At 31.6% G+C, this 11703-nt stretch overlaps 2 protein-coding genes and 1 long non-coding RNA gene across 3 annotated transcripts in view; 1 reads left to right on the top strand and 2 right to left on the bottom strand.

The window, feature by feature from the left end:
• Nucleotides 1–3813: 3813 nt before the first annotated feature.
• LOC105680583 (piggyBac transposable element-derived protein 4-like) lies at nucleotides 3814–5075 on the bottom strand (the record flags this gene model as incomplete). Its single annotated transcript, XM_012384178.3, has 1 exon — nucleotides 3814–5075. A coding segment is annotated over exon 1 (1262 nt), but the record flags the coding sequence as incomplete, so codon positions are not given.
• Nucleotides 5076–7135: 2060 nt separating this feature from the next.
• Nucleotides 7136–11703, top strand: part of LOC117151503 — an 11802-nt gene continuing 7234 nt past the window's right edge. Inside the window, exon 1 of the long non-coding RNA XR_004461493.1 lies at nucleotides 7136–7217. This is a non-coding gene — a long non-coding RNA (uncharacterized LOC117151503). The remainder of the gene's footprint in view (nucleotides 7218–11703) is intronic.
• The window catches only part of LOC105680582 (cell wall protein DAN4-like), a 4479-nt gene continuing 2734 nt past the window's right edge, over nucleotides 9959–11703 (bottom strand). Inside the window, exons 2-3 of the mRNA XM_033320123.1 lie at nucleotides 10629–10714; nucleotides 9959–10550 (exon numbers count right to left, since the gene is read on the bottom strand). Of these exons, the coding sequence (XP_033176014.1) occupies nucleotides 10469–10550; nucleotides 10629–10714 (168 nt within the window). The 3' untranslated portion in view covers nucleotides 9959–10468. The remainder of the gene's footprint in view (nucleotides 10551–10628; nucleotides 10715–11703) is intronic.

Here is an 11703-nt window from a genome sequence, read left to right as displayed (position 1 = left end):
GAATCGAGCGGAATTGCACTACAGCGCCATGAGGGTCACCGGTGACCTCAGTGAGATAAATTCATTAATGATGATTATACACCGTAACATATCTGTCGTAGGTAATATTTCAACATTATATGTATCGAATAATAAAAAATTCACCGTAGCGTCACGGCCAAACCTTGTAAAACTGGCATGGCATTCAACGAGTTAATCATAATTTTTCTAAGAATAAAGAATCATTGGAACCTTCTTGAGCTAAGGCGCCAAAGATAGCTTTAAGATTCCATGTCTACTAGCTATATTTTGCATTACGTGGTCTTATCTTGGATACTTTAGTGAATTTCCTTGTTTTGGCATCCTGTCGCACTCGTGATCTTAATATTAAAAGAGAGATTGCCAACCGCGGACTATTGACAGAACATTGAAGGCATTCAAAAAATGTTCAAATTGGAACAGCCAACGATCAGAGAGGAAATTAGAAGACACGCAGGAAAATATAAAGAAAGAATAGGAACACACCCAAAGCTGTGGAAACTATCAACACCTCAAACATGGATAGAAGACTGAAAAGGAAATACCCAGCAGACCTCACAAAGGACACAAACAAGAATCTAACAAACACGAAGATGGTATCCCATTGGGGGTAGCCACCCACATGATAATCTAACAGCTGAAAAATTCTACCAAATGTCCAAACTGAACAAATTGCGAATGTAAGCAACTAAATAAAAAAAAAAAAAAAAAATCAGAACCTCTAAACGGATCTACAGATTTTTCCTGACAAAGTTCCACCGTTTCCTGGAACTCCCATCATAATTCCTTCGGGGACATCTCTTAAGAAACTGTCGAGCAGAGCACTCTTCTGGCACCAACAAGCTCAATTTCAATGAAACCATATTTACCACTTATTATATGCATAAGATACGATTTATTCAATTCATGTCGTATAATAAGTTTTTACAAGATATATGTATACATTAAATATATTGTAATTTCTAATACATATTTTCAGATTCATTTCAGATTTTAGCAATATAATCGTAACAGTCGTCTTTCATTACAGTATTAATGAAATTTCAAAATATTTTATACGGCAGATACACAAAGTTTATAATAAGTGTTCAAATAGTTTCGCGAGCTAGTGTAATTAAATGCTCGCGTTTTCAGTAGTTTCGCTACTTTTATGTAAAAAAATATAAAAATGTAAATGTATGGGTGGTTGAAGCGACAAAGCGAGATCATAATATCGGTCAATAACTGTTAAAATATTTTTGTGCGAAATATATATATATATGTTTATATGTATTTGTGTTAAATATTTGTAAATTCTATATACATTATTAGATTGGTTGCAAACTTTACTGATGACCATAATAGTCATCTACGTCGGTTAAAACTAGATCATAGATATTTATGCAAATTTTTGCAAATTTCAATATTAAATTTTTGTAATTTACAGAATGGAATTTAAAAAATGTTGCATCTACTAAATATTATAAAGTCTATTATGCATCATATATTTTATATATCTTAGCATATTATATGCTTTTCGTGCATTTTTGTACTTCCATAAGCCCATGTATCAGTAAATGTCATCGCATTTATACATCGCAGTGTACATAAAAATAAGATTGTTTAAGCCGAAATTTTTAAGCAAAGGTTCACGACCAACCGACAGATACTCGATTTTCTGAACATCGTTTTTGTTTATATCGATCCGCTAATGACTTCTTAATGGAGTTTACAATAAAACCGTTACCATTAATCAACGACCGTCTAATTAAACGTCGATTTGGCGCTGCGATTAAGTCTGTGCTTTATTTTCAACTACTGATAACGAAGAAACTTTTGACGTTAATAATGATATAAAGAGATACGTGTATCCACGAGACGAGTAAATGTAGAAAGCGAGTAAATAAATTTAAGAATTGTTAAATATGAAAATTATCATTACACTGTGGATTTTATGCAACATTATGTACTGTGAATTAAAACCTCGACAGATATTTGTTTCGTCTACTTTCACTAGTATTAATATTTATTTATTTATCCTATTATGTCGCTTTAATACAGGGTGATCCATTTAATTTTTATTTTTTCTACACAACCACATACCTTCTTCTATCGCATCTTACAGCTGATGATAAAGTTTAGTTACGTATAGTGATAGGTATAATAATATGATCTCAAAGTGACCTTCATCTCGTGAGATTTATGCCCATCGAGATCGCAGGTTTTAGCAAACGTGGACGGCGGAATCAGAGAATATAAGGAAATATTTTCTACTGCAATGATATCGAAAAGATTTGATCGCGAAAGTAAGCTTACTTTCTCTTAAGTTATCGTTCTTCATTTTTTCTTGCTTCGACTAATTCATTACGAACGGTACATCGACACGCTGACAAATCGAAAGCGATTAGGTCTTCAGATCCTAACGAGTCATCTGTGCGATGGTAAACATGTTCATTTACATTTACCGACTCTCGCCTGTCGTTTCAGATTTCATGTTTAATTTTCGAAACTAAATGTCACTTCAAGCTACTACACACACATAACCGTATTTTATCATTAATTACTCGAGGCGATAGAAAAAATATATATGTAGTCGTGTGTTAAAATGGCCTTGTAAATTCTAAAAAAAAAAGAAAACACCTTGGAAGAAAGATATTTCCACAAGATGTTGGTCCCTTAATACTAGCCGAATTTCGTGTAAAATACTTTTCGCATTATCACGTTTAGCAGATTACTACACACATACGTTCATGCATACACACACACATACGTTTCCCCTTTTTCTCGTCGTACGAATTATGTGTCAATATTCTACATTAATATCGATATAGTACTTATATAAAATAATTAACATGCAGCAGTGGTAAATATTATGAGTATGCACAGATTGACATGTTCTATAGTTCAACGAAGATAAGCATTTCAGTGAAATCTGGAACTTAAAAGCAAAAGATATTTACAGTGGCTACAAGAAACATCGATACATCATTGTATTTGTTATAAGGCTACGAAATGTAATTCTATGAAAATGGAAGTTAGTCTGAAGTTTAGTCTGTGATTTAAAAGCGCATAAACAAACTTTTGAGTCTTAAATTTGTTGACTATCGTAGAACACATTTTGTATTAGCTTAACAACTACGTATAGGGGAACAAAATATTTTGTCACACAGTCGTTCGTGATACAGTTTGGACGAAATATCTTGCGATGCAATGTCGTTCGCATGATGCTTTGTACGAGATAGCTCGCGAAGCAATATCGCTCATGTGACGCTTTGCACGTGATATGTATGTTACATATTTTTTTCATTAGAAAAAGAGATCTCGCGCAACGATTCGCATAAAAATCAATTCGTAAGACACTGCATATTTGTGAATATAAAAGAGACTAAAAATGCTAAACGGAGAAAATGTTGTGTTTCTATGAGCAAATGATCTTATACCTTCGTCGTATGAAATAATTCGAAACACGGTATTATACATAATGGTACGTTACAGTTGTTACAAAAATAACTCGTTTGTTTACGTATATTATTCTCCCTACAAAGTACGCAGCGTTTTGTATGATAGCATTTCTTTGCCGTAGGAGGTATTTTCTTAGGGAAACATCCAAATTTAATGCAAAGCGGGAACTTCTTCGGAGATCCCTCTGTTTTCAGATGGAAATCTCCAGCTGGTATAAAATACTTCTCTAACAATCCAGAAATAATGTTTTCTTTTATCTCGCGAAAAGTTTTTTTATTTCCGTGATAAGAGTTCCATATTACGAGAGAATTAAATATCGTTATCTCGAGCAAATGTACAAAATACTGCTTGTACCATTTTATAGATTTATTTATGGACAAATGTTTCTGTAAAATTTGATGGATTTGATTTGCTCCACTCATGTATATATTACAATCTAGAACGACATTGGGTTTTTTTCGGTATTGTCCTGTAATCTGATCAATATTAGTAGACAACACCATGCAGGGAGTATGTACAGTGGTAAGAGTTGGTACTAGCTTCTTGTCTTTCCACAAACAAAAAGCCACTACTCCGTTATATCTGACTAGCATTTGTCCTTTCTCCAATCTATTTATATCTTTTGCAATTACCCCGTAATATGGCATTTCCTTTCGTTTTAGACGTACAATACCGCAAACGTTAGTTCCATTTTTATGTATTATTTCGTACAAGGCGGGAGACGAATGGTAATTATTGAGGAACAGAGTTCTTCCTTGTTGAAGCAAATGTTCGGTTAAATGTAACACAATGGAACCAGAGGCGCCAAGTGGTTCGGAATTCAGTTTACGTAGCAATTGCCTACTGTAAAGTTTCAAATTGTATACATAACCAGTTTCACATTCAGCCAAAATAAAGGTTTTTAGCCCAAATGTTGCTCGTTCGTTAGGAGCACACTCGTCAAATGGCAGCCTATTTTTCCATAGCATCAAGCTTTCATTTACGACGATATTTCTTCCTGGTCGATACGCGCTTTGAAAACGCGACAGTAACATGTCGATAACAGGTTGTATCTTACACGTTGCATCAATATTTTTTCTATTTATTTTGTCATTATCCTCATCGCTGAAATGTAAGAATCGCAGGATTCGTAGGAATTTGTCTCGTGACATAATTTTCCTTGTGAATTGAAAGTTGTACATGGGTTTGGTATTCCAATACATAGAGATCGTAGGTAAATGGACTATACTCATGTAAATAATAATAGCGATGGCACAATACATATCAGCAACGGTAATATTATAAGGAACCTTGGTAAAACCTTGTTTCTTTCTGTATTTGCTACTTTTGTTCACGATCATTTCAACGAGCTCCTGATTGAAAAAGTATTCGAAGACAGAAGTGGGGCAACTATTTCTTGACAAACCAGATGCCTCCTGCACTCCATTATTAAGATCTATGTAATATATAACGCGTGGTTCAAAATTTCTCGTAGCTGTTGGTATCTTCCACTGTCTTTCTCCGCCACTATTTAATTTTCCTGATAACCGAGCGTCATCGTCATTGCATTGCACATCGTCGTTACTACTGTCTTCGGTATCGCTAATAATACGGTTCTTATGATATCGTCGCACCATGTTCGCTACGCTTACGGAATGCCAAATGAAAACTATTGTTACGAGTTTAACGTAGAAACGACATACTATCGTGCAAAGCGGCCGATAAACGACTGACGAGTCTCCTCACGACGCGATACAGTTCGTACGACGCTACGGAAATATCCCGCGTGTTTGTATATTAGGACGAAAGTTGTAACTACAGAAAAATAGATTCACAGGATAACATCGTGCGAACAATATTGTGTCGCCATCCGTATCTGTTTCGTGGTTCCAAAACGGTTAACAGCATTTGAACCTGAGATATTTTGTTCAAAGCATCGCATGAATGACACTGTGTCGTGAGGTATTTCGTATAAGGCGTTGTACGAACGACACTGCGTTCTAAAATATTTCGTTTTCAAATAAGAAGGGATTAAAAACCTAAACATAACAAATGGAGTATTGAAACGACGAAAATAACAGAAACTGTTTACTTGGGGGTATGAATTCTGATGAATTTGCTTTGTCCTTGTTTATCCCGTCGATTTGAAATTGAAACGCAATTATCTAATTATTATTAACACCTTGTACAGAAATCATTGTACTTTTTAATAATATAAGAAATGAATTTTCAATAGGCAATTGTGAAGCATCGAGTATTTAGAATAAGAAAAAACTCGAAAGAATACGAGTCGTACTGAACTTTTGGGAGACTATTTGCATATTTGACCCTATAGACTAGCATACACGAGCAACTTGCACATACAAATAGAGAAATTCCACTTATTTCCTTGCATCCTGTTTTATGGATGAAAGGATAAAATGGCTGAACGTAATAATCCTTCCTTCGTACTAATTTGATGTGAGAATTGTATCGTTGAATAAAGATAAATACCTACAAATCGAAAAATTCTGCTTAAATGAATATGTATACATGCATTTATAGTCAAATTAATATTCATGAATTAAAATTATTTTCATATATTCGAAAACAAAAGGACATGTGCTTATACGTAACTATCTTGTATATCGCGTTGACTGGCACGCGTGTTTTCAAAGAAATCTCCGTCAGGCCACGCGTACAGTACCAAGCGTTTTCTGCTAGGTGCTCCCATCGATATTTTAGTAATGCGAGTCGCTCAAGCGGTGGTCTCAAGAATGATCTTTCGTTTCGCTTGTTCGCAACGTTAAAACCACTAGCTGTCGTTGAATATAACGAAGGAAAGTGTGGTATAGATTATTCCGACCAAATGGTTTCTTATGCCACCACGGTTAGAAAAGGAATCAAATGGTACAGAAAACTTGGCATTCGATTCCTTCTGGAAATTTCTGTTGTAAACGCTTTGACGGTTTACAAAATTGCAAGAAGAAAAAATATAAATATTTGAATATTTAAACGATTATTAGTTGGAAAATTATTAGGGTTGTCTGAGAATACAAAAAGTCCTTGTCTTCGACGGAGCCGGCATAATATCGCCGTTCGGAGAAATGATTCCGAAAGAAGCATTAGACGCGCGTGCAAACTATGTTATGCAAATAAAAGACGTGGAATGAACCGAACAAAGGCACGAAAGAATTTGAAGAAAACAACTTATTGTCCAAATTGTCCCGACCAACCTCACCTATGTATAGAATGCTTTAAAGTTTTACATTCTAAATAATTTTTTTAATAAATCATTTTCGTATTTTTATTTTATAACGATTCAACTATTATTACAATTAATTATTAATTATCAATTTATTATTATGGAATGTCTTTTCAAATACCTACGACGATCCTTCGCAAGTAGTCAAATAAGCGACACCCTAATATGTGTTACGTGGCCTGACCAGATACTTTGCACACACTCGAATACGGGTGTCGTAGCGGTCAACGTGATATAAGGAAAAAGTATACTTGTCTCTTTCATGAAATGCAGATATACACGATCACGTATAATTTGATGGTAAATAAATGTTTAAATAAATATTACAAAGGATAATAAGTCGATATAGTTTTTATACAAGTTTTTACTTATTGCAATATCGTGTACCAATAAGTATTCATATTTTATTTATTTAATATCTTTAATTTTCCCTTTACGTCAAAAGTTGTGTTGTCCTTTCTCAATTTTTCACGCAACTTGAATATTCCATCGTCCCAGAAATTTTCAGGTTTTTCGGCGAAAAACTTTTCAATATGTCGACCAAAGAGTTACAGTTTTTGCCATTAAGGGAATTTTGTAATGACTTAAATAGGTGAAAATCTGAGGGTGCAACGTCTGGTGAATACGGTGGACGTGCTAGCACATCCCAAACAAGCTTCAATATCTTTTGTCGAGCCGTCAAAGACGCGCGAACCCACGCATTGTCCTGATGAAACTCGAAGGACTTCCGATTCGCTAGTTCTGGACGTTTTTGTTCAATTGCTGTCTTTAATTCGTCTAATTGCGAGCAATATTTTTCCGAATTTATCGTCTGGTCGTCTGTCACCATAAACAGCGCATATATTGTTTGCTACTTGTGTAGCATTTTTGTCTTTTCGGTAAAAGAAAGTCATCAAATGCCTTATAATGCACTTTATTTCCTTTCATATTTAAGAGCATATGAAACTAACAAAAATTAATGTATTTTAACCAAACCCTTTTCTAAAAATGCATCAAATATCACCTTTTACAATATATACAAGTCTTTTTTTTTTCAATCATTCTGATATATTGAGACCTGTCTTAATGCCACCTACTGAAAATCTAATAACCTACTGAAAATGTAATATATAATTTAAATATATTTATAAAACAATCTTATAACTCCTGTATATATTGTGTATGATGGAGGCAGACATAATTCTGCTTCTTTTTCCCTTTTATAATTTATCAAGTGTCTGATAAAATCTCATATAAATAGTTCATAGAAATAATTCAGATCTAATTCCTATATCACAATATCGAATCTTGATTCTGTAAGTATGATAATATAACCATAGTGTTTGAAGAATAAGAAATCAAAATATATGACTATTTCAGCTTATTGAAACAGATTAATAATATGTAAAAATACAATTTTATAGTTTATATGTACATGTATATTTATATGTATGTAAGTACCATTGATCGTTTTAGATAATAAATGCTGTAAACATGCTGTAAAATAAACATAGGGATAAATAGAAGCCTTTCAAGTTTATGTTATATATAAATATCAAATCTGAAAGATCCTAAGAAGTGTATCAAAAAAAGGTATAGAATCCAAAAATGACCAAACATTACTTTATTTTATACGAATTTTATTAACAAACCTATTATATCATCTTTATACGCTGTAACATTAAATTTGAATAGAAGTTTATTTTAGGATAAGTTAAGTTAGTCATTTTGTTATATACGTATATAAATTAATGCAAAATATATAAAATAGAATTATATAAATATTTGTTCATATAAGTTGTGGAGTTTTCTGATTTTAATGCCATCCAATATCGATAAATGTTATATATATGTAGTATCGGGAAAAACCTGGGAAATTAAGATCTACTTGACCATGGATCATCCACGTCTGTGAAACATGTGCGTGCCGGGTATACCGGAGCCATGGTATAAGAGGTAGCCGTTAGTTAGTTGAAAAGTGAGTGTTGTCAGATTGCCAAGGAGTGTGATTATCGTTGTCAAGGAGGGTGGTTAGCGTGAAAAAGAGCGTTGGAAACGTCGTAACGAGAGTAGAGAGTGACGAATGGTGACTGCGTGCATATAGATTGACAGTGCATCCATATATATACATATATATATATTATATATTATATATCACATATTACATATATATATATGTCGCACCTACTTTTAGATTCTCTTGCTTGATCATCAAGTGACACTAAAATCAGAAAATCGACAAAAATGTCATAATCCACAATTATGCTTGTTTCATCTTAGGTTAAAAAACACAATGTATTGCGTTATCATATTCTTTGTGATATCCATATTATTACCAAGAAGTGAGGTAGTATATTCAGGTGGTATATTCAGGTACGAACTATAATAATTGTGCTCGAGAGAGATGTAACAGGCGCAACCATGCTGCATGTTATTCATAACGAACAGTGCATCGACATCTCGAACATCTACGTATCTTAATATGCAAATAACTGCACAGTTACAACAGACTTACGAACTAACATCATAATAAGGCCTCAGAACACTTAACTCGTCCTTTTACATTTTACAACTTGCAAGATTTCTACGTTGAAAAATACATTGTCAATTTGCCAATAAGTCACTTTCATATAGAAACTTATTACCTATATCCTAAATCTTATCATTTGTGTATTGCTATATTTATATTTATAAATTTGTTAATATTTTCTCTTATTATAGCATACTTATTATTTTTTTTGCATCGTAGTAATTATTATTACGCGTTTTCTTATTATCTGAATGATATAATTTTATTACAATTGTTAAGATAACCTGATCGCCTTAAGTCGTGAATACTGAATTTATTAAAAATTAATGAACCAAAGATAATTGTTCAGAGTCAATTAAGTAGACGGTAATTAACTGTAAGAAGCAAGTTCAATACATTGTACATTGTACATCGCAACATTTCTTTCCTTACAAAAAAAAGTTATTAATTCATGAATTTTATTGGTACTGTTTAGTATTTTCCTTCTCAGCTATAAAACAACAAATATGAGATCTATGCTTACTCAACGGATATATCTATATTCACATCCACTCGTTATTCTCAATCAATTACAGACATTCGATATTTTATTAAGTTTCGTTATCCATTAACAACTAATCAATAAAGAAAATTCGTTATTAATCGAAGAATTGGTATGTCATAAAGAGTATGTGTGTATAGCAGCATCGAGCAGATGTTCAAAATCGTTTTTATTTTCTTTTTTTTTTACCGAAAACGAAAGCATCAGTGAATCAGACTTTGCTTGATTTCCGAACACCAAATATATTTAAAACATTTTGATGCACGCGGTTGTATGAAATAGATACAATGACTCATAAAAGTATTTTACAACTACTATTGTTATGATAGAAAAGCCTAAAACCAATCTGAAAATATACATAAAACTTATTTACAAACATATATTTAATAAAGATTAGCACACAGCATTAATAATCTCCTCAGGTATGCCTACACTAAGTCCAAAAGTGATCCCAGTAAATATTTAGGCTTATTTTATACATATGGAAAATGGACTGTTTAAATACTTTCATGATTTGTACAAAATATCTACATGTGTTAGGTGTTTTGTAATATCTATTTTCAGATTTGCTAAAAAATTTACCGATATAACTATGACAATCGGATTTTGTTACAATACTAATGACATTTCAAAATGTTTCTTACTAGACATATAGTATATTCATAAACGGTGTCTTTTACAAGAATATGAATACTTTTATGAGCAACTGTATAAAAAGAACGCTGTTACTTGACCGCTATTTTGATCTTCTAGAACGTTTCTTGCACTTTCGTCGTACTTGAGTAGACGCAGTATCTTGACGTGCTTGAATAGGCGCACTAAAACAACACATGGTAACTTATGGAAAAAAAGATCCTGCTATTAATGTGTAGAGTAATTTTATAATTTGTACATACTTGAATTTATGAACATTAAAATAGAACGATGGTTCAGTATTAGGAGGATCAAAATTAAATCCTCTAGATTGGATTGAAGCACGGTCCTAAAAAGGAAATCATATATTAATCATAATAATGTTAATAAAACACAATCATTAACACAGTTGGTATCGCGAACCTCTAATATACTACAACACGATTTTGTAAATTTCTTTCTATACCACTGTAAAAGAGCTTTCAAAAATAGAAATACAGTAACTCTTACTAGTACCAGGTCATGTACGCAGTATTCGAGATATTACTCTTCTGTATATTTGTTTATAATAGTGTTTATGAATAAGCCATGATAATCGTATTTTATTATAGTAGCAATGGAATCTGAAAATATTACAGGGTGGTTGGTAACTGGTGGTACAAGCGGAAAGGGGGTGATTCTACGCGAAAAAAGAAGTCGAAAATATAGAATAAAAATTTTTCGTTTGAGGCTTTGTTTTCGAGAAAATCGACTTTGAATTTTCGCTCGGTACGCGTGCATTTTATTACGTCTCGTTATAACGGATCTCACTGTAGATCGTTGTCTCGATTGACGTTACTTTTTTAATTTTTTAAATTTTTAAATTTTTAAATTTTTAAATTTTCAAATTTTTAAATTTTTAAATTTTCAAATTTTTAAATTTTTAAATTTTCAAATTTTTAAATTTTTAAATTTTCAAATTTTTAAATTTTTAAATTTTCAAATTTTTAAATTTTTAAATTTTCAAATTTTTAAATTTTTAAATTTTCAAATTTTTAAATTTTTAAATTTTCAAATTTTTAAATTTTTAAATTTTCAAATTTTTAAATTTTTAAATTTTCAAATTTTTAAATTTTTAAATTTTCAAATTTTTAAATTTTTAAATTTTCAAATTTTTAAATTTTTAAATTTTCAAATTTTTAAATTTTTAAATTTTCAAATTTTTAAATTTTTAAATTTTCAAATTTTTAAATTTTTAAATTTTCAAATTTTTAAATTTTTAAATTTTCAAATTTTTAAATTTTTAAATTTTCAAATTTTTAAATTTTTAAATTTTCAAATTTTTAAATTTTTAAATTT

The sequence above is a fragment of the Bombus impatiens genome, unplaced genomic scaffold (genome assembly GCF_000188095.3).
Source record: "Bombus impatiens unplaced genomic scaffold, BIMP_2.2 scf_0246, whole genome shotgun sequence".
Taxonomy (NCBI): domain Eukaryota; kingdom Metazoa; phylum Arthropoda; class Insecta; order Hymenoptera; family Apidae; genus Bombus; species Bombus impatiens.
The sequence above is the reverse complement of the archived record's forward strand: the minus strand, read 5'-3'. Positions and strand labels throughout refer to the sequence as shown.